This window comes from Ambystoma mexicanum, chromosome 11 (genome assembly GCF_040938575.1).
Source record: "Ambystoma mexicanum isolate Mex_15411 chromosome 11, UKY_AmexF1_1, whole genome shotgun sequence".
NCBI lineage: Eukaryota > Metazoa > Chordata > Amphibia > Caudata > Ambystomatidae > Ambystoma > Ambystoma mexicanum.
The window spans coordinates 727,330,356-727,358,312 of NC_090934.1; the positions used below are offsets into that span (position 1 = coordinate 727,330,356).

The following is a 27,957-nucleotide window of genomic DNA, read 5'->3' on the forward strand; positions in this document are numbered from 1 at the left end:
GGCGGCTTGCAGGGTGGGCGGCCAAAAGGGCTTGCGTGTCCGTAGGTTGCAGTCCCTGGACCACCATGTTCGGGTGGAGAGATGGAGGAGAGTTGATAATCTCAGATTGGGAGCCCTGCTCCTGGTTCCATAAGGTAGCGACGTGCACCTGAATCTTTCTCATCCTCAATCTCGTGTGTGGGATGGCTAATAGGACCGCCACCAAGAGACCCAGGTGATGCTGGTACCACCATGCTGATGTCACCTCTCTGCTGAGGAAGTGGGTGGTGGCCCTCTTGATGGCAGAGATCTTGTCTTCCGACAGAAATACCTTCGCGGAACACGTGTCCCAGATGAGGCGCAAGAATGTCAGTCTGAGTGGGCTGCATATGCAACTTATTGAGATTGAGCAAGAAGCCCAGATCGTGCAGTGTGTTCATAAGAGCATCGGAAGAGTGGTGAACAGCTTCTGGAAACGTAGCCCTGACAAGCCAGTTGTCGAGATATGGGTAGATGTGGAGGCTCTGTGTTCTGAGGAGGGCGGCAACCGTATTCATGAGCCTGGTAAAGACCTTGGGGGCCGAATGGAAGCCAAAAGGAAGGACCTTGTATTGAAAATGGTAGCCCATGATCCTGAACTGTAGGAAAGAATGATGGGGATGTTAAATAGGGATGAGTAGGTACGCGTTCTTCAGATCCAGGGAGCACATCCAGTCTCCCTTGCACAAGGTCTTTGCTATAAAATCTGGCGTAACCATCTTGCATTTTTGTAGGGGTAAGAAGAGGTTGAGGGTGGAAAGGTCCAGCACAACTCTCAGGTCCGCCTGGCTCTTCTTCTGAATGGCGAAAATCCTGGAGTAAAAGCCCAAGCCTCGCTGGGAGGCTCTGACTTCCTCCACTGCCGAGCTCTTTACGAGCGACCGGATCTCCGCCAGAAGAGTTGCTGTCCCAATTTGAGGGAGTGGATGGTAGGGGAGGCTGGGATGGGTAGGCGGTACCCCGTGGATACTACGGAGAGGATCCAGGGGTGGGCAAAATTCTGGTGCCAGAAATGTGCATGGAAAGCAACCCTGCACCCCACTGGAGACACGCGGACCCGGAGAGGCGTGTCATGCCTTCTTTCCCTCTGAGGCTGTCGGGGAAGAGTGGGACTGCAAAAAGCCCTTACTTACTCCTCCCCCTTTTTATTGCTTGAGATGGCAAGCGGTCAGGCTGCCTGGATCTCCTTTCCTGGAAGCTGCGGAACCCTCCATGCGTATGCCCCTTGTCGGAGAGCTGCTGCCACTGGGTGTACAACCTGGGCGTGGTCTTTGTCAAGATGCATAAAGACTTGGCTGTTTGTGAGCTGTTTTTCTTCTTGTCCAGCTCTTCGCCCGTGGTGGAGTGGAAGAGATCCCCCCCGCCCCCACCCCACTGAACGGCAGATCTAATATGGGTGCCTGGACGTCCGGGTTGAATTTTGTTGCCCAGAGCTAGGCTGTCCTTCTCATGTCCATGGCGATACAGATGGCACGGCCAGAGGTGTCAATATGGGCCATGGTGGATTCCATAAGGTCCTGCGCCACCAGCTTGGCCTCAGCCAGTCCCGCCTTGAAACGGGCTTGGCTCTGCTTAGGGAGTTCCGGGAGGTCCGCAATTTCCCACCATAACCTTTAGTTAGCTGCCACCAGCATGGCATCGGCGTTGGCCTGACAAAGATGTAAGGACGCGTTGGAATACAGCTTCTTCCTGTACGCCTCCAAGATCTTCTCATCCTTGCCTAGTAGCGTTGCTGCTGTGGAGGCTGTTGACGACTGAGGTTTGGAGTATAGTGATGCTGCAGTAATCACTGAGGAGTGTGGCTCAGGATGGGCAGATAGCAAGAGTGTATCCCCTCCATCTGCCTGTACTTCGCATCCAGGTGTCAATTGACCGGCTGGGCCAAGTGGGGCTTGAGCCAACCCTTCTTGGCCAGGGAGACTACATCGGTTTGCAGTGGAAGAACAAGTTACTCTCTTACCGGGTAACGTTCTTTCGATGGGATGGTCCGATGACATATTCCATATCTAGGACAGGTAATCACCACAGCTGTGCTGCTTGGGAAAATTTCCGGCGTCTGCGTCGATCCCCTGTCCTCGAGGGCCTCAGTCAAGCCGACGTCACCGGATGTTATAAGTAGGAAGCATGACGCCCGTAGCCTCAGTTCTAGTTTTTTCCCAGAAAGTGTAGCACCAATCATCTGCCAGTATGACCACAGAAAGCCTTGCAGAAACGTAAGCTGCAATCGCATAAGAAATTCTGTAGCGGGACAAGCAGGGAGAGAGCGATATGGAATACGTCGTCGGACCATCCCATCGAAAGAACATTACCAGGTAAGAGAGTAACTTGTTCTTCGAGGGGATTGGGTCCTCCAACGTATTCCATATATATGACAGACTCCCAAAGCAGTACCAACGTATGGAGGAGGGAAAAGAATTTAGAATATAGAAATTTAGAATGCCCGATTAAATTGCAGAGTAAAGGACCGCCTTGCCAAAGGCCAGATCCTGCCCATGGATAGAATCTAGGGAGTAGTGTCATACAGAAGTATGGACCGAAGCCCAAGTGGCTGCTTCACAGATGTTACAAATAGGAACACCCCTCTGCAGGGCAGTAGAGGCAGCCATACCCCTGGTAGAATTGGCCCATAAACCTACCGGAGGGTCCTTACCCGCCAAGCGGTAACATTCAGAAATTGACAAGATAATCCATCTAGACAAAGTCTGCTTAGTAACAGCTTGTCCCAACCGACTTCCAGTGTAACCTATAAAGAGCTGATCGTCCACTCTGACCCAGGACATGCGTGAAATGTAGAAACTTAAAGCTCTCCTAGGATCCAACCTACGGAGCCTCTCCTCTTCCTTACTAGGATGTGGAGGAGGAAAAAATGCCGGAAGAATGGCCTGGCTTAAATGAAATTCCGACACCACTTTTGGAAGAAAGGAAGGACGAACTCTAAGGACAACCCTGTCCTTATGAAACACTGAAGGGTGGCTTAACAGAAAGTGCCTGCAACTCACTCACTCTGCGAGCGGAAGCAACCGCAACTAAAAATACAGTTTTAAGGGTTAATAGTCTCAAAGGACAGGAATGTAAAGGCTCAAATGGAGCACCCATAAGGAATTTTAGAACAAGGTTCAAATCCCAACCGGGCACCTGGAAACGTGACAGTGGAAACACATTAGTGAGCCCTTTCAGAAACTGAGAAATTAAAGGAATTTTGAAGAACACTCCTCAAACGAGCGCTTAAATATGGACAGCGTCGCCAGGTAACCTTTAATGGTACCCACTTGCAGGCCCTTGTGGGCTAACGAAAGCAAAAAAGACAGAACCACAGGAATGTCACATGAAAAAGGATCCACATGCTTAACCCTGCACCAGTCGCAGAACTTTCTCCAACGGCAACGGTACAGGGACTTTGTTGCAGGCCTTCTGGCCGAAAGCAACACCTCCATTACGTCTTCAGGGAGGTCCCAATCCTTATACCTCAACCTTTCAGAAGCCAAGCGTGAAGGTTGAGGTATTTGACCTATGGATGGCGAACCTGACCCCCCCCCCCCCTCCCGTGAGAGCAGATTGTCTCGGTAGGGAAGACGGCGTGGAGGGCAGATGGACAAGTCAAGAAGGTCCGGGTATCACATTCTCCGGGGCCATGCCAGAGCAATGAGGATCATCCAGGAACCGAACCTCCGTAACCTCTGCAGCACTTGCGGGATGAGGGGGACTGGAGGAAACGCGTACAGCAGTGGGAAGGACCACTCCACCACGAATGCATCCCTTAAGGCTCCTTTTGGAGGAAATTCCCGAGAGCAGAACCTTTCACACTTCCGGTTGACACTGGAGGCTAAGAGATCCACTTGTGGGGTCTCCCAAAGGGCGAAGATCTCCAGGAGAATCTCCTGAGCCAGCTCCCACTCGTGAGAGATCGCGCTCTGCCTGCTCAGAATGTCCGCCGTCTCGTTTTTGTCTCTGGCCAGATGAACTGCCAAGATTGAAATTTCCTGCTCGATGGACCAGAGCCAGAGCTGCATCGCCTCCCTGCACAGAGGAAGTGACCTTGCCCCCCCTTTTTGTTGAGGTAGTGCATGGCCACTGTGTTGTCCGTCAGAATCAGAACATTCTTCCCTCGCACAGTCGGTAGAAAAGCCTTCAGGGCAAGCCTGACTGCCCTCAGCTCCAACAGATTGATATGGAGTCTGTACTGGAGACCAACTACCGCTGTCAACTCGTTGGCATGAGCTACGCATCCCGTGAGGGATGCGTCCGTCACGATCGTCCCCTCTGGCCAGGGCAGCCAAAATGGAGCCCCCCTCATCAGATTGCCTTCGACGGCCCACCACAGAAGGTCCTAGGCGACAGAGGGCAGCACCTGAACGGGTCCGACATCCTGCCGGAGGACTGTGACCACTGCATCTTGAGAACCCATTGCAGAGATCTCATCCGCAACCTGGCCTCTGGCACCAGAAGAATGCAGGATGACATGAGGCCGAGCAACTTCAAGAACTCGAACGCCGGGAGACTCTGGGCAAGTTGAAACTTGTGCACCATCTGCTGAATGTGAAGAGCCCTCACCTGGGGAGGCAAACACTGCCCCAGGGACGTGTCGAGCACTGCTCTGATGTACTGGAGCCGCTGAGTTGCCGTCAAGTGGGACTCCTTTAAATTGAGGGAGAAGCCCAGCGTGTGAAGGGAGTGGCAGGTGACTGACAGATGATCCAGGACTTGCTTGGGAGAGTGCGCCCTGATCAACCAATCATCCAGGTAGGGGTAGACGTGAATCCCCTCTTTCCTGAGACACGCTGCCACCACCACTATGAGCTTGGTGAAAACCCTCGGGGGGGAGGTCAAGCCGAACAGCAGGACCCGAAACTGAAAGTGCGAGTCACCAACCGCGAACCTCAGGTACTTCATGTGCTTCGGATGGATCGGCACATGAAAATAAGCAACCTTGAGGTCGAGAGACACCAACCAGTCCTGAAGTTGAAGGGCCTGGAGGACTTGAGAGAGAGTAACCATCTTGAACATGTCCTTCCTAAGGAGCTTGTTCAAACCACGCAAGTCCATGATGGGCCTCAATCCTCCGTCTTTCTTCGAAATCAAAAAATAAGGGGAATACATCCCTTGTTCTTCTCCGCTACAGGCACCAGTTCTATGGCGCCTTTCTCCAGCAGGGATTTTATTTCCTGCGCAAGGAGTGGATCCGGACTCTTCAAAGAGATTCCCTGGTGGATTGTCGTGAGGCCTCTGCCGGAAAGGTAGACAGTAGCCGTGGGCTATGATCTCCAGAACCCACACATCTGAAGTAATGGCACGCCATTTTACAAGATGCTGCGCCAGCCTTCCCCCAACCGGCGAACCATGGGACATGGCCTCATGACTGAGCTGAAGCGGCTGGGGCATTGCCCGAGGGTAAAGAGGCGACTGCCCTAGTGGCCTTGGCACCTCGAGTACCTTGTTTTCCACCTCTGGTACTCCTACCGTGGCCCCTTTGACTTGCAGCTCCTCTCGATCTACCAAAGGATGAGTAATATCGAAAGGAACCTCCCCTCCATTGCTGTCCCCTAGGATGAAAAGGCAGAGGTTGGCGAACTGCAGCGCTCAACGACTTCGCTGCAGCTTTGGAGGTCTGCAACCCCTCAAGGCTCTCGTCAGCCTTGCTGCCAAAAAGATGTCCACCATCAAAGGGCATGTTGAGGAGCTGGGCTTGTACATCAGGAGCAAAACCAGACTTCGGCAACAACGCAAATCTGCGCATTACGGTGCTCGCTGCCATGGACCGGCTGACACAATCTTGCCATGTCGAGACCCGACTGAACGGATTCACACATGGCATCCTTGCCATCCTGAACAAGAGCAAAAAAGCCATCCCGTTCGGGAATAAGTTCAGTCGCCAAAGAGACAATTCCACAGAGTATGAGTGAAACGTGCTAAGGCACACACGGCGTTGGCTGCGTGTAAAGCCATACCCCCTGAAGAAAACACCTTTTTCGCCCAGCCATCAAAACATTTGTCGTCCCTATCAGGAGGGATCGTAGGGTACGATGCCGATTTTCGCCAGGGACGTAGCCGCCTGCACCACCAAACTCTCCGGAGTGGGGTGCGTAGTCAAGTAGCTGAGGTCGTTACTGGCTGGATGGTATTTTTTCGGCAAAGACTTGCTCACTGCCGGAAGACTCTCCGGAGCAGTACAAGCTGCTGCCACCCTTCTTTGCAAGGCCATATGGAATGGCAGTACCGGGTCAGTTGGATGACCTTGGTCAAGGATATCCGTCAGGTCATCCTGCAGAAAATCCACTGGCGGCGCAGACCACCCCAAGTAATCCGTCACCTGCGACATAAGGCTCCGGTACGAGGACTCGGCATGCGTGCCAGGCTCAGGCCTACCCAACTCAACCTCCGGAGAGGTGTCCAGACCACTGGCGTCATGCAAGGACTGACGCAGGTCTTCTAGCTGGCTATGACCAGACATGAGTTCGTCAGGAACCATACCTTCATCAGACCCTTCATTCACCTCAGAGACTTAATCCAGGGGCTGGAATAAATCCCTGGATGAGGGCACAGAAAAAGGCTCGAATACAACCCTTACTGACTTCTGCAAGGCCTTTCTCAGAGTTTCCACCGGTCTCCGGGGCACCTCCGATAAAGCCTCCTCGAAAAGTGTCGACGGAATCGGCGTGGCACCGATGGCTTCGACACAGACCTCGAGGGCGTAGCGCCGAGCATGTCCTTCGACAGCCTCGGCGCCAATGGCGTTGATGGCTTCCTCGGAGGCAGAGCCTCAAGAGTCATTCGACGGTCTCGGCGTCAAAGGCGTCGACATCTTCTTCGAAGACCTCACAGGGTCCGACTGTCTCGAGGGCGTCGAGGACCGGGACCTGGAACGGGCATGGCTAGAGCGATCCACCTTGTCCGACCGGGACATCGAAGGTTCCCAGTGATCGCGAAGACCGCTCAAACCCGAAGGTGTGCGAACAGTGTCTCTAGCACGTTCCCTGCCGGCGTCTTTCGACTGAAAAATCACCATCACCACCTTACGAAATTAATCCCATTCTGCAGGAGTGGAATACTTGTTGGGACAAGCAACCCGCCGACGGGCGGAGTCCTCGGACGAGGACGGCGAAGGCGACCGGTGACGGCGCTTCCGGGAGTGCCTCGAAGAGGCAAAGGAATGGCAGGACCCACTCCGGGACCGAGACCCCCCCTGGATTTACGCCGACGATGCAGAGTCACCCCTCGAATCGTCAGCCGAAAGCCCAGTGGATTTCGACTTCAGGGGCTTAGCCACCTTACCGACAGAAAGATTCTTCTTATGCTCCTGCAAGGCCTTCGATGTTAACGACTGACAATCGTCCGTGGCATGGTTCTGACCGAGGAGCCAGAGGCAGGCGGTGTGCGGGTCTGTCAGCGACATCTTGGAATCGCAGTCCCGACACTTCTTGAAACCCGGTCGCGGGGTAGAAGACGACAAAGACATCATGGAAATCTTCGCAAACTAACAGGTTCGAAGAACCGAAAGAATAGAACTCAGAAGAACCGAGGCGTGCCGAGATCTCCGAAGCAAACACGTTTGCAGAAAAAACGGAACTGAGGCTATGGGCGTCATGCGTCCTACTTATAACATCCGGTGACGTCGGCTCGACGGAGGCCCTCGAGGACAGCGTATCGATGTAGGACGCAGAAAGTTTTCCGAAGCAGCACAGCTGTGGTGATTACCTGTCAGATATGGAATACGTCGGAGGACCCAATCCCCTCGAATCCCCGTTTTGGCAGAGGGGCGTTGTGTGAGGACTTCAGCCAGAACCCCCTCTTCCGGCTGCTCAACCTCAGGTTGGGGTAGGCCCAGGTACTCCACCAGCCCTTCAAGATGTTCGTGGAAGGCCCTGGCTGACGATGGCGTGTCAGGATCCTCATCCGTATCTATCCTGTGGATTAGGAGGATCCTGTGGAGGTGGAGCCGGAGGCTGGGGTATGGTGACCGCGGCCCGAGGCTGAGGAGGCGGCAGAGGCTACATGGCTGAAGCCAAACCCAGGAGCGCTGGTGAATTTGGCCCATTCCCATCGATGCGGAAAAGGGGACTGAGGTGTGGCGCCTGAGGGCGGAGTCAGGGTAGCGCATGCTACTAAGGGCTTCACCCCTGAGCACCTCTACATTTAAAGGGGAAGGTTTTTTTCTGGTGAAAAAGGTTCCATCTCCCGTCCATTGGAATGGACGCACATGCAGTATGGAGCAAAGGAAACGGGACGTAAGACTACACATGTTCCTTTTGAAGGTTGCCCAACATTTCTTTTTTCTCCAAATGCTTTGAAATGATAGGGAGCGGAGTTACATGTTGAGATCCACCCACCCAACTTTACTTGGAAATAGATTAAAAAGGCACCCTGTTGTTCCTTAGGACTCGGTCCACAGGTCCTTTGGGCAAGAGCACTAGCACCACTAGTAGAAGCACCTGAAGACATGTTTGCTGGCTTATCAGCAGGGAGAATTGTTGCCAGCCTTAGTACTAATTGGGAGGTGTGGCTGTGTGCCAACATGAAAAACACCTACTTGACAGATGTTATTAGTCTCCATTGAATATCGGAACGAGAATGGGCATCCTCCTGCTTTGGTGCCAAAATAAAGGGTGGCAATGGGCACCATTTTCCTGTAGATTGAGAAGAGCCGCGAAATATGGGAACAAGCATAGCGCTTAAATCCAGCTTCATACTTCTCACCTTAGAGTTACAACACACCTGGTATGATGGAAGTGGAATGTTGAGCAGTAGCTCCCACTGACATCTGAGAATTGGTATGCCCAGGGCAAAAGTATTAAAAAGTCTGCATCATTGCCGAGAGCAAATGACCCTGGCATAGGCCTTCTCCAAATGAATTTGTTTTGGGCAATGCCCTTGCAATTAATTTTTTCGATAGCTGCAGCTACAGGGAACTAGGCTTCCCGTACAAAATGATTTTGACTAAGGCATCTTTAAGTGGTCTTTCCTAGACTAGGGCTGTCGCCTTCCAAATCGCCAAGAGAACGTTTTTTTTTTTTTTTTTTTTTTTTTTTTAGAGTCTTTGACGCAATAGCTATCTCGTGAAATAAGCAGTCCTGGACGAAACCCTTCACTGACAAGGTTAATAAAGATAGGTTTCTGTATTAGAACATGCCTGTTATAGTCTAGGACTTTTGTAGACAGATGGCCACTGATGAAACTGTGGCATGCGAGGCTTCAATATCAGACGAAGCCTCTCAGAGGAAGACATTGTGGAGAAGCTTGTAGTAAATCGAGCCTTTATTAGAAGAGCCTGCAGTAGAGTAAACCGGTCATAGAATAAGCCCCATCATAGGGCCTTCATTGACAAGGTTGATTTGTAGAATAAGATTACTTGTGGACTAGGTTCCATTGTACACAAGGCTCCCTCACAGACTAAGTCCACTCCAAGAGTAGCATTTTCACTGATTGGCCCGTTACATCTTAGGGTCTCATATGGACAAAGCGCCCTGGCGGACAAAGCTATTAGTTGAGGAGCCTGTTGAAATGCGCTTTTCATACATCAAGTACCTTTGTATATTCGATTTTTTAATATACTATGCTCACTGGTAATGAGGCTTTTCAGTAGATAAGCTGTCTCGTTGACTAGTGTGGAGTTTCGGAAGAAGGAGTCAGACACAACACAGACATTTTTAAGTGCTTTATTTAAATAATAGAAAAAAGGCCTAACTTGCCCTATTGCTATAGGGGAATTCCCTAACTAAACAAAGGTCGTCAGGAAGTCGAAAATCAAATAATTCCTGGGTCAAAAACCTTACCCTATCTGACCCTACCACTAATATTATTAACTAAATTGGTCCCCAACAAATCTCTCTCTTCTAGTGGACTCCGCTTTGCCTTTTTATCTTGGGGCTTCTCCCAGAGTCTTCTGGTGTAATTTCCAAATGTCTTTTGAATTAGAAAAATACTCCTTATGATGATCTCCTCTGGTAGTGAAATGTCTCTTTCGAGAACTCCTGCAGCTCTTCCCAAATGTTGGGTCATATTTTCCAGAGCAAGCAACCCTTAATATTGTTCTCTTGAATATAGTCTAAACCCTTTCCTTTCACTCTGGGTTGTTCCTCCGACCTTAGTTTTAATAGTTCCCCACCTCTGAAATGGCTTGACCAAGTGCCTTTTTTCTTGGTGTACCTTTACTTCGTCTTCACAACTTTATTTACAAAGGTTTCCAATTGTCCCTCTCTAAATCAGTTCCTGGTGTGTTCTCTCATTTACCCACAATAGTGGTTTCCACTTTAACGCTTTACAACCTTTTTCCTGCTTTAGGCTTTTGAACATCTCCCAAGATATCAGTTTCTGCTCACCAGTTATTCCGTTAATACATGCACATGCATCACAGTCTCTTTGCTTAATTATTAGTCCTCCCGCCGGCCGCCCACTCCTCCAGCACACCCCTATACCTGCATCAGCCTCGTGTGACTTTGCAGGAGTCTACTCACGCTCTGGTAGATCAATTTCCTCTCTTCGCTTTAGCTTCTCAGTTGCTCCGGTCAGAGCTTCTCCGAACGGCAGCTGGTGGAAACTTTCTGCACTTCCGATTATCCAGGTTTTGCCGTAGTTAGGAGGGCTCCAGGCCCACCACTGCACCTCTGTGGTCATGCCACCTCTAAAGACCGTTCCTCTGATTCCATCCTGACAACTGTTCTCCTACGGTCTGCTACGCCGGTCCTCCGGAATCTCCCAATTGCCTTCCCTGCTTCTCGGAATACCATGGCTGCAGTCAGCTCTGCCTCTCCTTGGCGTTCTGACATCGGGGGAATACACCCCCCCCCCGCACCAGAGTAGCCCTCGCTTCTCGGTTTGGGCCTCAGCGCCCATTTTCATAACCATTTCTTCTTAAAGTGAATTTCTCCTTTATTTTCAGATACCGTGTTGGTTTCCATATTACTTAAAGCCAAACAGTAGGAGGACACAGTATTTTGGATACAAGGCAGTCCCATGTGTGCAGATAAAGTGTCCTACATAGGGAGTTCCCTTTGGGAATGTCCCCAATGGAGAATCACTCCCAGTGATGTCCAGCTTGCCCAGGCCCCTAGGTCTTGCACAGCGGGTGCACCTCCCTAACCTCAAAGGGGGTGGCTCCCCCTTGAAGAAAAGGGATAAATATTCCTGCTTCGTTACACTAACCATGTTTGTTGACTAGTCTACCTTGTAGACTATGCGGTCTCATAGACGACCCTTTATATGCACAAGCCCTTTCATAGACTAGGCTGTCTGGTAGACATGCTCTCTGGTAGACTATGTACAGAAAAGGTGTTCTCGTACACCAGGAGCTCTTGCAGACTAGGTATACTCGTGCAAAATGGACACTCGAGCAAAAGGCATGCTCGTGGGCACTGCTGTCATAAGAATCTTCCTCAATTGAGGAGTCATTCTCTTAGGCAAGGCTCTACGAATGGCAAGGCTCTCCCATAAACTAGCCTGTAGACAAGGTTCTCTCGTAGATGAGCCTGTAGATGAGGCTCTCCCATAGACGAGTCTGTAGATGAGGCTCCCTCGTAGAGTAGGCTCCCTCGTAGACAAGCCCGTTGTAGACTAGGTTCTCTCGCAGACAATCCTTCCTTGTAGACAAAGCTCTGTCATAGGGTAGGCTGTTTACAAGCCATTCTTCTTCAAGGATGAGGCTCTCGCATAGAGTGCTTTTTGTAGATTAAGGACCGTGGGGGCCAGAGGCTTCCCCTCGACTATGCTTATTGTGAGAAAATAAGCCATGCCCTTCATTACACTTGAAATAAAGGGAATAGTCAGTTAGTGCAGGTGTAATTCAGTGTACAAACCCCTTTACTGTGGTAAAATCCAACAACCTCTAGAAACATCAGACTAGGCTTCCGCTCCATCTACAGGTACACCCCCCACATCGAACAGCCCATCACACTCAAACGCCCAAACATCAATCACAGCAGGCCCCACACCTCCAGTACACCTGCCACACCAAACAGCATCCACCCCCACCACCACTAACACCAAAAATATACCCACACCACATACCAAATGTGCCCTCCTCAATGTTCACTCCCTCCCAAGCTCATGCCTTAGAAATCGCTGACCTCATAACCAACAATAACAGACCTATTGGCCATCACAGAAACCTGGTTACATGAAGCCTCTGGCCCCTCCGTCGCTCTCGCACTCCCACCAGGCTTTACCATTCTCTGACAACAGCCCGGTTAGGATGAGCAGCTCTCATTTTCAAAGAAAGTTTCCCTCTTCGACTCATCAGTTACCCCGTGACCAGCAACTCAGACATTCTGTCCGCTAAGCTTGCACTCTCCCCCAACATCACCATCAACATTCATGTGTTATACCGCCCCCCATGTCTCCCGTTAGACTTTCAGGGACACCTTATCCACCTACTCAGCAACAACATCAAAAGCTCCACCAAGACCCTCCTACTTGGAGACCTAAACCGAGGATTCAATGATTCCAAAGATAAAGCTGCCGATACCCTCACAAAGGAATTTACCGACTTAGAATTCACACAAAAAGTCTTGCATCCCATGCACTCCAAGGGCCGCACCCTATCTTGGGTCGCAGACCATAATTGCCTCGCCAGGATCACCTCCAATACAGCCTTGCCATGGACTGATCACAATCTTATTGAATTCACTCTATCACCCAAAGCCACAATATTCTCGCCTCTGTTCCCGCAGCTCAAGTGAGAAGCTCCAAGAAACCCAATGAGGATAACCTTCGCCCATACCTTAATATCCCAGAGCTAGCCCCCCTTTCTCCAACAATCCCACTACCTTAGCAGACATTTATAAGGACACTCTCTCCAAGGCCATCAATGCAATAGCACCACTTGAATGTAAAAAAGAAAAGAAATCCCTACAGTCCAATTCTTGGTTCACTGAAGAACTACAGTCCCTGCACTCCTGCAAAAGAGAGGCACAAAAAAACTGGCAAATTAACCCTAATGACAATACCAAAAACAGGTTCAAAGTAATCTCCCGCCAATACAAAGCAGCCATTACCAAAGCCAAAGGCAACGCATTTAATGTACGCATTTCTAATGCCAAATCGCACTCAAAAGGAAATCTTCACTATTTTCAATGAGCTCATCTCACCACCCAACACCTCAGACGAAATCGTCAAAGATGAAGCCTGGTGTGTCAGTATTCAATCTGCCATGCTAAACAAAATCAATCTCCTTCAAAAAAAAATCCAGGATCATTGCAAAGCCCTACGCCTCATCTCGGCCATAAGCAAACCAATTCAACTCCTGCTCCAATTAACTCCACCAAACACGTCTTCACTTTGAGTGACATCACTGAATTAGACGTTATGAACCTCCTCAAAAACCTACCATGTGTAAAGGGGACATATGTCCGCCTAAGCACATCAAGGATTGCACAGACCGATTCGCACCACTCCTGACGGCCTTCATTAATGCCTCCTTCAGAACAGGCATTATCCCCGACAGCCTCAGAGAGGCCTGGATCAGCCCCCTCCTAAAAAAGCCCACTCTCGACCCTCTACAACCGAATAACCACTGAACCATAACCACTGTGCCATTTCTCCTTAACATATTGGACAAAGCCACCCATAGCCAAATCCAACACTTCATTGAAACCCACTCTATCCTTGGGACTAGGCAATCTAGGTTCTGAAAAGGACCCGGCACTGAAACAGCCTTGGTGGACATCACCCAAATCATGGACAAAGGCAAGCCAGCTCTATTGCTAGTCCTAGACCTCTCGGCTGCTTTCGATCTGGTGGACCATAAGACCCTCACATCTCACCTTACACACTCAGCCAACTTCTCTAAAGAAGCAGCTACCTGGGTCACCTCCTTCCTTGAAGGTTGAGCAATGAAGGTATTCTCAAACATAGCCAACGCTACCCCCACCACCATTCACTGTGGAGTCCCACTGGGCTCTTGCACAGCACTGACACTATACAACTTGTTCACGAAGCCTCTCTTCGACGAGCTTGATTCACTTGGTATCGCGTACACGAATTACGCTGACGATACTCAAGTACTCCTACCCCTCTTGGGCGCATACTACAAAGACGCCGAGGCACTCCACTCAATCTACACCACCATCCAGGCCTGGATGGCGTTCAATGGCCTTTGCCTCAATGGGAATAAGACCAAAATAATTATACTAGGACAAAAAAAAAAAAAACACCCTACTCAAACTTGACAAACTATATCCCAACTTTCCCGTTGATAATATGATCATCCCCATCTCTACAACTGTCAAGACCCTGGGGATCTACTTAGACTCCACACTTTCCATGACTAGACAGGTTAACGCTATCACATTCTCATCCGCACACACCACCAAGCTCATAAACGGCATAAAACTATACTTATCCAAACCCAATTGTCTATCAATAGCCAGAGCAACTATTGGTGCTAAATTAGACTATTGCAGTGCTTTACTATCAGGTACATCTGAAAAAAACCTAAACAAACTACAAGTCACGCAGAACAATGCACTTCGTGCAGCTTTAAGCATCCCAAAAAGGGGGCATATTTCCCAGGCCAATCAGTTAATTAGCTCCTGGTCAAAGAGCGAATTACCCTCAAAATCCTTACCCTCACACTTAAATGCCTCACCCTTTCTGCACCATCATACCTCTCAGATACAATTACCAAATCCTACTCCACACGACCCACCAGGACAAAATACACCAACCAACTTCACATCCCTCGAATAAACAAGGCCAAAGCTGGCGGACTAGGCTTCCCCTACATTGCTGCCAAATCCTGGAATGCACTACCCACAGACATTAGAGAACAAAACTCTCTCCTTGCCTTCCAAAGAAAAATCAAAACCTCACTCTCTGTATTGTGAATTTCAACTATTGTTATTTAACTATTACTATAAACTGTCTGCAACTAAAGAAACCATACTGTATATTGTAAATGTGTTTATCTGTAACTAAGAATTGTCTGTAACAAGCGCCACGATGCCCCCGGGCTGCTGTGCGCCCTACAAATCCAAATAAATAAACAACAAAGATGGATTTAAAGAGCCAGAATCAAAGTTGTGGGCCGGCAAAGGCAAGTAAAGACTTCCCTTATGCCTATATTCTACAAAGATGCCTTTGTTAAAAGTAGGGCAAGTCTAGAAAGTCTCTCTAAGATAAGTCATGGTGAGGAGAGGAAGGCACACCTAAATGCACTCTGACCTAAAAGCAAAGAGTAAACATGTGCCCGACCCCAGGAGTACCAAGCACGTAGAAGCTCCCAAACACCACAATAGTAAAGTACTTATCTGTAACTTTCATAAGATGTAAAGTTGAAGTTGTAGGTTGAAATTTTCTTGAAGAAAACGTTGAGTAAAGCGAGAGCTTTGAAGAAGAATCCCAGCACTGACAGTGTGGTAAAGCATCTGAGCATGGCCTCCATGGGTGGAGCTATAGGAGACCTTGCCCATTGGCTGAGGGGGTAAATGACCCAAAACAACACAGAAAACAGAAGCGACCAAAGCGACTGCCGTTTTTTCTTCATTTCAAGTGAAACTGCTTTAATGTTACAGAGGATTCCCACTCTATTAAAGATCCAATGCTGGAGAACTTTATTGCAGAAGCCTCACCAACCTTTGTTGCCCAAAGCTGCAGAGGAATCAGAGTTTCTGAATCTCAAACAGTTGTTGTGGGGACACTGGTAGGCGTGAGGAATTGGATGAAGGGCTTTACAATATACCTCTTCCCACCACAGGAGTAAGTTGCTTTCATGCAAGATGAAAAGAAGCTGAAAAGCTGCTTTATTTCTGAGTTTTGATGTGCGTCTATTCAGTGGTTTAGGGGCCCTAACTGATCTTGAGATTCCATCGAACATTTCGCACAGCAATCCTGTGTCCCGCATCCCTGGAATGTGGCAAAATCAGGTGACCTTCCTACTGCATTTTATACGTATGGAACCTGTTGAAAATGTACTGATATAATAAAATACTGTTTGCACTAAAAAGAAACAGGATAAACCTGGCAGTTAACTAAGAAAAAGACTGGGAATAAAGACCTTTCTTTTTCATTTTAAACTACAAAAGTATAGGCAAATGCCTGCAGAGATTAAGACATTTCTAAGTTACTGTACAATAAAATACTTACAGGGAAAGGTTCTTTCCAGCTGGCACCAACAATGGACGGCCTTACAATAGCCACATTGAGTTTTGCTCCCTCTTGCTGCACAATGTATTCAGCCAAGGCCTTTGTGTAGGTGTATGTATTAGGCCGGTCCCCAATCAATTTTGGTGTGATGTCATTGACTAAACTATCATCCATCCACCTAGAAAGAGGTATGCAAGATTATATTCAATATGATGCACACAAATAAATGCCTTTTATGTTCAAATTCAATATCATAGTTGAAACATTCCAAAATGTCAAAGGCGATATGCAAACATACATTAATCACCAAAAATCAAGGTAGCATTAGGAGATTATCTACCGGTAGAATAGTTACAAAAGTGGGCTGTTGAATACACACTTTGAAATCAAGGTTGACACAAATGGAAAAGATTAATACAAATTAGAATGAAACTACTAAAATGAATATGCCATTTATCTTCTGAAGTTCAGCATCCACCAATACCTCATGGCTTTCAACTCCAGATGGGGTACCATTTGCAAAGACACAGCCTCTTTTAGAAGACACATGCAAGAGATAAAACAGAATCCAGCCCATGCACACCTTCTAATGAAAATGTTGAAATTCATGAGGCAGTGTCCATGAGGTTTTTGGGCAGGGGCTATAGCACAAAGCGAACAACACGGCTGCTTAACTGTAGAGCGCCACTCAAGGCCTGTAAATCCTGTTTACAGGTCCTGTTTGGGAGCGGGTGTCCCCGAGTTGAAGTGTGGGGAATCCTGTCTGAGGGATCTGCATATGGGAATATTCCCTGAAGGTCTCTGAAAGCCAGATAGGTTGTGGAGAGCTGGTGAGCGCTGGGCTATGCAGCCAACTTGGTGAGACAGCTGCGTCTGGGCCCTCTCGTCCCGAGGACCACCCTAAGCGGATGCAGACGTCGGAGCCGAGAGGGTATCGAGGACCAGGGTCAGGTCTGCAACGCTTACATAGCGTAGAGTTGCTGCAGCTGGGAACTCTGAATCCTATCACAGGGGCGTATTGTGCTGGTTGCGAGCTGCTGGGGCTAGCAGTTTCCTATGGGAAGATTTTTCCATCCTGACACAGTTTGTGTCATGTGGTGAGTGAGGGCCTCTGATGTTGCCTTCTGCCTAGAGGGACGTCTTGCACTGGGGGTAGGACAATCCAATCCACTGTCATGGGATCCGTGATCGGCTGAGTGATCCTGTTGCCCGAGGTGTACATATGGGCCTGGCTGACCCGATTTGGGTGCGCCCCGGGACAGTGGAAGTTCTGTGCTAGTTTTATTTGGCGAGTACTGGACGTTTATAGACCATGTCAAGTGCAGGGACTAACAAGAAAAGCAAGCATCTGTAAAATGCAGCTGAAATTCAGATTGTGCCGAGGCCTCAGAGCATAGAGACAGATATTAGTTAAAGCAGCGTTTTTGTTTTAGAGTCACATTTTAGTTTTTTTTTTGTTTAATTCTTTTTCCTTTGGTCATTATAATATATGACACTACACCTATGGACGACCGCATGAGGAACAGTATGTTACGTTGGGAGGGCAGTGTGGTCTGCTGACTTTTTTTGGGCTACCTTTAGTGCACATGGCGACCCGGAACTCATTCAAACACTGTTGATTGCAATGATGGGTATGTCACTGTTGAGTTGTACTGAGCTTACACTAGCACTCTCAGCACAAGACCGTACATCGGTCTTGTGCCGAGAGTGCTAGTTTAATTTTTTATAACCTGAAGGACATTGTTAATACATTACTAATGAAGTGATTGATTTTAGAATTTTAAATTTAGTTAGGATTTAATTGCATTTCAATTGTATTTTACCGCAGCATTATTCATCAGTAGTGGGTTTAACCCAGGAATCGATTTTATTATTCTTTTAGTTGGGTAAAACGTAATACAGGGAAAGTGCTCCGATCCTTGTTTTGTGAGAGACTACATCTTCCAGTCCACTGTACGGAGCACACAGAGGTGGCGTCATATGCTGGGGACACAGGCTTTAACAGGGCCAAGACTGCACAAAGCACTGACGCAAAGTCGATTTAGGACTGCTTGCGGACGCTGACATGATGAGCCCTGCCAGTTTTAGTAAATAATACAACCTGGGTATAGCAGTTAATAGCATTTTAACATTATTGGTAGTCCCAAGTTGAAGAGGATGGCTATTAGATCTGGGAGATGTGTCTTGTATGACCTTAACATTAACTATGGTTCAGATTCCAAGATGGCCGCATGAAGGGGGAAGATGTGCACATCACTGTATAAAAGGTGAATAAAGTGAACATGGAGCTGTCCCTCGAAAATAGATGCAGTGGGAAGCCCCCACTATGGCAGCTATGGTGAGCCCAGCCCCTCACAGTGAAAAAATAACTGGCAGTAAAAAACGTCCGGGAGCCCAGACCAGGAATAGGGTGTGGCAGCTGCCCCGAGCAACTGATTTTTGCCGTGTTCTGCCTGCAGGGAGACAGAGTGCTTCATACCACCCAGCGATGTCTGCTACGGATGACAATGGGTGAACAATAGGGATCGGAGCTAGTGATTCAGGAGGCCTCGAGGCACAACCGCTGGCTGGCTGGTGAGGAGGGCGGCAGGCAGAGCGATTGTTTGTAGCAAGTTGGACTGCGGGGTGGGGTGGGACTGCAGCCTCCGCGAGAAATTATATGCAGCAGCCCCCGTCGGTCATCAATATCTGCAGACTGGATGGAGGGTGATGCCTACTCCCCACCCCCCTCGGTTTCAACATAACTGCTGCCTAAAGTAACGCGGAGGAAGGCCAGAGGAAGGGCGCAGGGTCCTGAAGTGATGCAGGAGGGTGCCAGCCTGGGAGTCCCATAAGCGGCAGACCGCAGGTGAAGTGGAGCAAGGGGGCCCCAGACTACCATTGCATTATATTAAAAGAAGTGGCACAAAGGGGAGGGATCCATTCCTGTGCAGGCAGCAGGCACCGATAGTACGAATAAAAAGGTGGGGCTGCATCTCTGCATCACAATGTGATCTGCAAATGAGAGGGGAAAATAACTCCCTGGGAGTAATACGAGAGGGCCAAAATAGTGTTTGAATTTGGGCCTCATCCATAACAGAACTCCCTGAAACTCTACTAGGATAACACTAACCAACGGCTTTCCTTCCAAAAAATCAGCATTTTATAGGTGTATGCTGACTAAATGAAATTACTGTATGTTAGGAAAGTTTTTGTGAAGTCCAACTAAGGGTTTAGCAAAACAATTCAACTGAGACAGAACAAGACTCCACTCTTAGTATAAGGCTGTACCACCTGAGTATAGGGTAGCGTACACAGAGCAGCCAGGCTTCTCCTTGGAGAAAGAGAGGGCTGTAGAATCAGTACAAAGAAACAAAGAAATTGTAATACAAATATGTTCCAAGGGAAAACTGACACTATGCATTGTAAAAAAATAAATGGTTTATTTAAATACAAGTAGGCTCAGATAAATCTTAGGGGGGTGTCGGGGGGATAATTTCTATCACAGATCATATATAAACACAACACTATGCTTGCAGGTACACAGACCAACGCATATAACCTAATTTATAACACCTAACAGTCAGTTAAAGGGAAGTCAAAACCAATATTTACTTTTGGATTACTTACAGTAATTCAAGGATAGTGGACCCAGTTGTACTGTAATGCTCAGCAAGCAATCACATAGTAAGTCAATTGGACAAAATACTTTTCAGATAGTGGAACACTTATTCCAGGAACAGTGTAAACCTATAACTCTGATTCAAGATAAGTTATTCCAGGGGAGTTGGATCTTGGGGTGTAATATTCAATTACAGTTGCTTTTCAGTTCACAAACTAAGGGAAGCAATAACTCCAACTTATTTTAGGAGAACACAGTTCTACTCAAGTTAAGAAAAACCTCTATACTTTTGTAAGAAGCTACCAGCAACCTAAAAGTTAAGTATAACCTAAGCAGTCTTATTCTGTACAGGCTAACAACAAGCTAGGGGAAGCAAGACCCAAATTGGGACACTCATACAATTATCCTAACAGGAAAAATAAAGTGAAGAAAACAGCATTACTTTTGGGAAGAGGAGAACCCACTTCACAGGTGAGTAACTTAACCTTCAATCTACTTACAGTTAGAACGGCGGGACAGTGTAAGGAAAGCAAGACTTTGACATTACTGATTTAAGTAGGCAAACAGCTTATTCAAGGTAAGTAAATCCTATATATAGTTTTCAGAATGGCAGAACATATCTAGGGTACGTAATCACTTTTTGCAACTATACATTCAGTTTAAAGTTCCCAAATAACTTTGTTTACAATACTGGCAACATTTCTTTTACTTTTAAAGGCAGAACCCTTAAAGTATCCAGCCCTTCCCAATTCTAGTACATGAGTTCTCTGGGAGGCAGAAGAGACCAAGTGGTTTAAGAGTCAGCTGTAGGCAGGGTAAGATAGGGCTGAGTTGCAGGCAAAGTTTAGAGTTCCAGAGGAAGACTGTTCAAACAAGTAAGTATTTTACTATATAGAATTAGTTGAGGATCCAGGGACTTCAGAGACGACATCATAGGAGGATTACAGCAGTGGGCATGGGTGATCTGGACAAACTACACAGGAATCCACTTCACAGGTGAGTAACTTAACCTTCAATCTACTTACAGTTAGAACGGCGGGAAAGTGTAAGGAAAGCAAGACTTTGACATTACTGATTTAAGTAGGCAAACAGCTTATTCAAGGTAAGTAAAACCTATATATAGTTTTCAGAATGGCAGAACATATCTAGGGTACGTAATCACTTTTTGCAACTATACATTCAGTTTAAAGTTCCCAAATAACTTTGTTTACAATACTGGCAACATTTCTTTTACTGTTCAAACAAGTAAGTATTTTACTATATAGAATTAGTTGAGGATCCAGGGACTTCAGAGACGACATCATAGGAGGATTACAGCAGTGGGCATGGGTGATCTGGACAAACTACACAGGAATCACAAGAGACTTAAGTAAATACCCAAGCCAGCACAGTACCTCAGCACAGAAGAAGATTTTGCAGCAGGACGACTTCAGGATCTGCAGCCAAAAACCTGGTTGTTGAATTCCTTCATCAAGAAGACAGGAAATTGGAAGGTCTTTTGCAGCAAGGATCATGGGGAAGGCTCTAGGCAAGGTTTTCCTCGCAGCTGGATGTTGAATTGTGGATTTGGCGCCTTTTTCATGAGCACAGAAGACAGAATATGGCTGGTCGGTTTCTCGTCGTTTCCAAGGTCCAGCACTCTACTCTGCTGATGGGACTTTTTGGGCTCGATTCACGTCTATGGAGGTCCAGCAGGTTGCCCACAAAGTTTTAGCGTTTTTCGGAAGACAGTGCACCACACAATGGCTCGAGGTCCCAGGGTATTGCAGCCCAGCAAGGTAACAGCACAGCGTGCGATGGCTCAAATTGTAGGTCTTGAGTCTAGTGGGTCTCACCAGGCTCTGGGCCGGGGTCATCCTTTTCGGAGTCCCTAGGTCGATTGGAAGGAAGGGCTACAGCAAGCGACGGTTACACAGAAGGCTCTCCGGTCGCTGGAAATCGCCCCAGCTGCGGTTTCTTAATCTTACTCTTTGATTTTTGTTTTGGTTCCAGTGGTCGACTAGCTCTTCAGCTTCCACGATCAGACTTTTATGCAGGAACCAAGCCAATCAAACAGCCCTTCAACATTAAAACATGGGGGGTTGGGAATCCTTTCAGGACAGCCAGCCTCCCAGTTTGAACTGGATTCTCACACTCAGGCTGGACGCCAAATGAATGCAGAGTTTTGGACTCCTCCCTCGCTTTCTGACTTCACAGACACTCCTCACACAAAGGAAATTCCTGCCCTGGAGGTCAGGGGAAGGAACAAGAAAGGACAAGGAACACTAAAATGGCAAAAAAAGAAGAAAGGGGCCATTTTGGTAAAACGAGCATCCATGGGTGCCTTTACCGGAGCTGTGCAAATAGCCTGTGGTAAAGGTGCACCGAATAAATAAAAAGGTTCACTGCCACCCGCCTTTAAAGGTAAGTTTGTCCTTGTAACAAATGGTACATTTAAAATGAGAAAGGAGATACTCAGTATCTCCCCAGCACTCCATAAAAGGTGGGGGGTGCTGGGCTCAACTAATAAAATGATAAAGGGATCCCAAGATTCTTTCTACCTTTGGGAACTGTAGGTGTTCATTCACTTGGATGTGACAGATGAACACATTGAACTATTCCAACATGGCTTGTGTTCTCCAATGCCATATCAGGGGATTTTAAGCGTGTTGCAGAAAAAAACATGGCGTTGGGAAAACTACACAAAAAGGATCTTGCCTCTGCTTTCCCGTGAACAGTGGCACGAGGCCATGAAAAATTACATTGGGATGCTAGTAGGGTAGCTGTGTTGGGGAGTTGGTTCTCTATTGAAGATAGCCAACTTCCCATGTTCTTTTCTGCAACATTGGTTAAAATTGTTGGCATAAAGTCGCAACATACAAGCCACTTAATCTTTGTGCCACTTTAAGCAATTCCTAACTGTGTAGTCAAATCTATGCATTACACATTATTTATACAATTCCAACATGGAATTTCTGGTTTTGTAATAAGATTGCCTTTGTATGCCTGCCGTAAAGGCTAGGAAAAAATAGATTACATTTTTTTGTTCTGTCTCCAATACATGACTGGTCCTTTCTACATATCTTGTGTATGCTGTGAAGAGTCAGGAATGAAACTCTGACAGGAGTTAATCAAAGACTTGAATTACAAAAAAAGGGTTGGGAAATGCCTCAGACCCTGCTCTAAGAGGAATTTCCCTACCTAAAAGCAAAACTAAGGATAGGTATGTCAGGATGACAAAATCAAAACTGTCCTTTTGTCCAACGTTCTATTCTGAGTTTTACACTATAAACTAAACTAGAAGGTGGAAAGGGAATTGCCTTTCACCTTAGCTGCTTGCAAAAAGAGTTCAAAAAGGAAGAATGCATAGTACCAAGTCAAAAGTTCTTTAGGAATAAAGAATCCTTGTTCCAGAGGGCGATTCCCTTCGCCTGGATTCCTCTTGAACACAAACAGTCTTTCATGCAACAGTTCCTTGTGTCTTTCTTGGGCCAGAACGGCATTGTTACCTTCAAAGCCATTTAGCCTTCTAATTGTACTGCTGTCCCTTCTGTTCTGGTTAACAGTTAAAATATTTCCTATTGTTAATTCTTGTATCAATAGACTTGCAATTACCTGGTATAATCTCCTGCCAGGGCTTCTTGTATTCACAGGCTGTTTCTCCCCACTTCCTGAATTATATATTCTCTTCATTAAACAATAAATCCTCTCTGCATTTTATTCGATTCGGGTTCCCTATATGTTTGCATTCCACACATTCACAAATTGCTAGGGATCTTGTTTGCAATGCACTTGGCTTTCAATTAGTCTCTTCCTTTTTCTCTTTCTTGGTTTCTATTTATTCGTATTTGCATTTGTATTCGGCGTGATCGGCGATACGCCACAGGCACCCACTATCCTTGGGCTGACTCACCGGCTCTTGCTGGTGTGCTCATGTTCGTTCGTCATAACCTGGCAAAGGTGTCCCGCTTGCTTTCTTCTCGTGACTGCATTCTCTTTGTTGGTGTTTCTCCCACAACTTTGCTTCGTCATGCCCACTTGGCTTCAGGCTCCACCTCCCTTCCTGAATGGTGAGTCACCCGGCTCCACCGTACCGGTCTGTGCCTTTTCAGACTCTCGAGCCTCGGAGAGGTAAACGTCTTATCATCAACAGTAGCCAGCTCTACCACTTGGTTGCAGGCTTTTAAATTTCCCTGGCCTAGGTGGCTTCGAAAAACAGCTAGAGCATGCATGGCGATTGTGGCTTCTTCCACTCTGCAATGCTCTTTCCATCTTCCTCGTCCTAGTATTCGCCTAACTCTGGGAATAGTAGTCCATTGCTAATGGTTGGTTCCACAGGCTCGAATAGTAATTTTCAACAGTTCTAAATGGTGAACCAGTTCTGAATGATGGATAAGAACTGGAGAAGGCAGTCATATAAGTAGACCAGAGTTGGAAGTTTGGTATGATTTGGGGAAAGGTTATTAGGGGGATTGTAGATGTATGGCAATAGACCTTGAGGGTATTGGGTATGATTGGATTATCTTCAAGGGTAAATGGGGGATGCCATGTCACGTCCAATGAAGCCATGACATCTTCCCACAGGTTGTCTCCTACCTCATTATAGCTGCTCCAGGGTCAGGAAGCGGCTACCATCACCCAGCCACATAGGAGGTTGTCCCCACCGGAAGATCAGAGATGACTCCACTGGATCCATCACAATGCTAAATTGTTGTCATTATTTGTAACATACTCTGCACACCACAGCCTAGCCTCTACCCCAAAGACAGTCTAAATACCAACATTGGGCTCTGCCAGGTTGTGCAGCAGAGAAAAGTAAGGTAACCAAAACCAAGGCGCTGTATGAAAGTTGGGTCTCTAAGATTTAGTGCAAGAAAAACTAGTAGCCCTGAGTGCCTCGACAGGCTGACTATCGGGCAGCAATATTTGTGTGGACCCACTTTCTGGGCGATGCGTATCAATGCTACCAATATGACCACTACACAGTTTTATCACTAAACCAACACGTTTTTGCACTTGCAATACATTGCCTTTGATACGAATAAATAGGAACACATTAATAATGCTCTCATTCTCTTATTCAGCAATTAGGTAGATTTATTTTCTTGTAGCAATAATATAAGAGCAATTAAACAGAATAATCAAACAATATACAGTTCCTGATAAAGGAATTCAGCACTTGCCCGGCATCCTACTCGAATATTCACTTTTAAAATGTTAAAACAACCTACTAACCCCCAATGTGCACTTAGCCATTGAGGCCCAGGGAAACATAAAATCTTATTGACAATTGTGATGCTTTCGATTGGCAAGCCGGGGGGGGGGGGGGGGGGGGGGGGGGCAGATAACGTTATACAAATCAACCTCTGGATAACCCATTAGGTGGACGGAGGGGGGGGGCTACTGTCACTGGCCACAAGTCTAAGGCTTCTATGTACAATTAACTAAAAACAGCCTAAAACCGATCTAGAGCCATGGATCAAAAATATTATAGATTCAACATTTTAAACCCCTCCCCCCCTCCCAGCAAGACATTACTCTCAGCCTTAGCCGTCTGTGCTTTGATTAATCCAGTTATCCTGGCCAAAGACGTTCTAGGGGCAACACAGGTTGCAAAAGTAAATTGTGCCCTGAACTAGCGTGTCACCAGCAGAAAAAAGAAAGGTAAACCAAACAATAATACACAATGGTGTCTCTTAATTGTCCTTGCATGGAAAAGAAAAATGTATGTTCAAATAAATGTGCAGAAATGGCTTATTTCAGTCCACAAAATATTGAAACAGTCAAATATAATTTGGATATACTGGCAAAGTGCCAATTTGCAGCCCCATAAACAATTAACTGTCTCGAGGTGAAGAGACCTGAACGCTGTTTGTTGCTTGTTTCTAAAGCGGTTCAGCTTTGCAGTTTTGTTTTCCCCTAACTGGCAAAGTGCCAACTTTTAGGCCCATAGACTAGAATTAATACTGGCCTACTTATTAAATCTGCTTACTTCCTTGCCCAGCAGATCAACATCTTGCAGGCCAGCAGTTCTACAGGCGCTTGCACTTTGTGGTGCACAGAGACACGGCAGTCAAGGAAATCTCAGGTGGTCCCTCCAGCCTGCTAAAACAGCTTGCTTTTAAGATTACATCCATCCCCCATTTCCATGATAGCCAATAATATTCTAACAGATGATACAATTCATGTAATCAGTAGGAACAAGAGAACAAGATGCAAGCTAAGCTTCTCGTTTCAAATTGTGCTGGAGAAAAGAAGCCTGGAAAAATCAATAGTGGGAATACACATTTTGGAAATGTGTTTCGTCAGTTATTAGAATGTTTCATACGTGGCGACAGGCTGATGTGGCCTGGCATGAAGTTTAAAGTTGTTCCTATTTTAGGCATATAATGCAATTCACGACAATTGGACTATTCCCATAGATAGCAGGGACATCTGTTTGATTAATATGCAAAGAAAGCACCAGTAACTCCAAATCTTTGCCATGTCCTTAAAACCTTTCCTTTGCATAGGTGTATACAAGTTATTAAAAGAAAAAAGAAATGCTGGGATCACTTACATTCGTAATGTAGAGACAGCAACACAAATGGTAATCTGCTATGATAACTCAAAATGCACATTTCTGTGCAGGTTTAAAATGGTACACGTAAAAATTACAATTACATTTAGGCACTAAGTTGCTTTGGCGTGCCTGGCTGCAGGAATGATTCTTTTTAGCCAGTCTCACAGATCTGGTGACTAAATGTTAAAAGAATGCTGGGAGAGCTGCTTCTAATTGTCTATGGAAAATAACTCAGTTTCAACCCGAATCACTGTTAGGGAGAATTCTAAGAAATGTGCTAATTCCCACTACCTTAGAGACCCCCGGCAACTTTGCTGGATTTTGAGGACTTGGTTTTTTTAACCTGGAGAGAGAGAGAGACCCTTTTTTCCACACTCATGTATTTTAATGTGATTTTGAATTCTGTGTTTCTTTTGGTTATGGAGTCTGACATACTCCATAGGCATCATCGTTTACATTGTGCCACGCAGCACCTTCAGTGCAGTGGCACCAGGAAGTCTTTCATATTTTCGAAAGGTTTAAATACCTTCTCTGGAAAAAACTACTTTTTCCCAGAGCAGTAAAGTGAAATTGGTTTGCAAAGGTAGCGGGCGCCCCTCTCTCGATAGAACAAGGCTTGATAACCTGTTCAGTGTTTATAAACCACTTGAGAGTTCGCAGCCACTGCTTTTTCTCACTGTGCCTTTCACAGATGGGAAATATCCATTTGCATATCAGTCTTTGTCCTGCCCAGGGGCAGTCCAGCACCGAAATGCAATGGCAATTCCAACCTGAACGAGAGTACCACCAGCAACCCCATACATGTGTTTCATCCTTGTTGGGGATCATCAGTGAGGTGAAGCTGATGCCTCGCTAAGCACAGTGAGAGGGAGACCACGTCTGGTTGCCCCCAGGAGACCTAGGGTTACTAATCCCAGGTTCCTTGAAATTTGGTTTGCAAAGGTAGCGGGAGCCCCTCTCTCGATAGAACAAGGCTTGATAAGCTGTTCAGTGGTTATTAACCACTTGAGAGTTCGCAGCCACTACTTTTTCTCACTGTGCCTGAAATTGAATTGACTTAACTTTGTAACTTTCTAGACCTAACACACACAGTCTTACAATAGGGTGCTGGAGGGTTTACTTAGTATCCCTGTTGTCTAGCTTCTCGTGCAACAGTTTTTATGTTACCCTTTCGTCGCTGAATGGCTGGTGGCAGTGGTTTATTTTTTACTACCATTGTGTGTTTTTACCGCGGGCGCAGCCACGGTAAAGCACCCATGGGTGCCATTTTTGTCAAAATGGCCGTCTTCTTTTTTCGCCATTTCTTTGTGGAAAGGTCCTTCAGATTTACCAGGTTTGGTCCCTTTGTTCGTTTTGCCTTTGGCAGGATTCACAAGTGATGCCCGCCTCTGGCTCCAGGGTGTCTGGCAGGGCAACAAGCGAGGGAAGTGCCCGAAACTCCCTGTGCTTAGTCTCCTAGGTGACAGGAATGCACTCTTAGGTGATTGGCCAGCTGGCTGTCCAGCAAGGACAACCACCCTGCTGGGTGACTGATAGCTAGGCTGGAATGAATGGGAGAAACCTGCATAAAAGGCAAGGCTTTATTAGCTTGGAAGGCAGAGTCGACCACTGGACGAAGGAATCCGAAGAATAACTTGAAGAGGACGCCTGCTGCAACTCCTGGACCATTGGTTTACCCGGTGAAGCCCTGCAGCTGTGCTGAAACTCCAAATTCGTATCAACAGAG

General features: G+C 47.0%; 1 protein-coding gene across 7 annotated transcripts in view; it reads right to left on the reverse strand.

The window, feature by feature from the left end:
- Positions 1–27,957, reverse strand: part of FAR1 (fatty acyl-CoA reductase 1) — a 1,197,112-nt gene that overhangs the window by 696,520 nt on the left and 472,635 nt on the right. For all 7 annotated transcript variants that reach the window (XM_069623607.1, XM_069623603.1, XM_069623609.1 and 4 more), the window contains one exon: positions 16,090–16,267. In XM_069623607.1, coding sequence (XP_069479708.1) covers positions 16,090–16,267 — 178 coding nt within the window. The remainder of the gene's footprint in view (positions 1–16,089; positions 16,268–27,957) is intronic.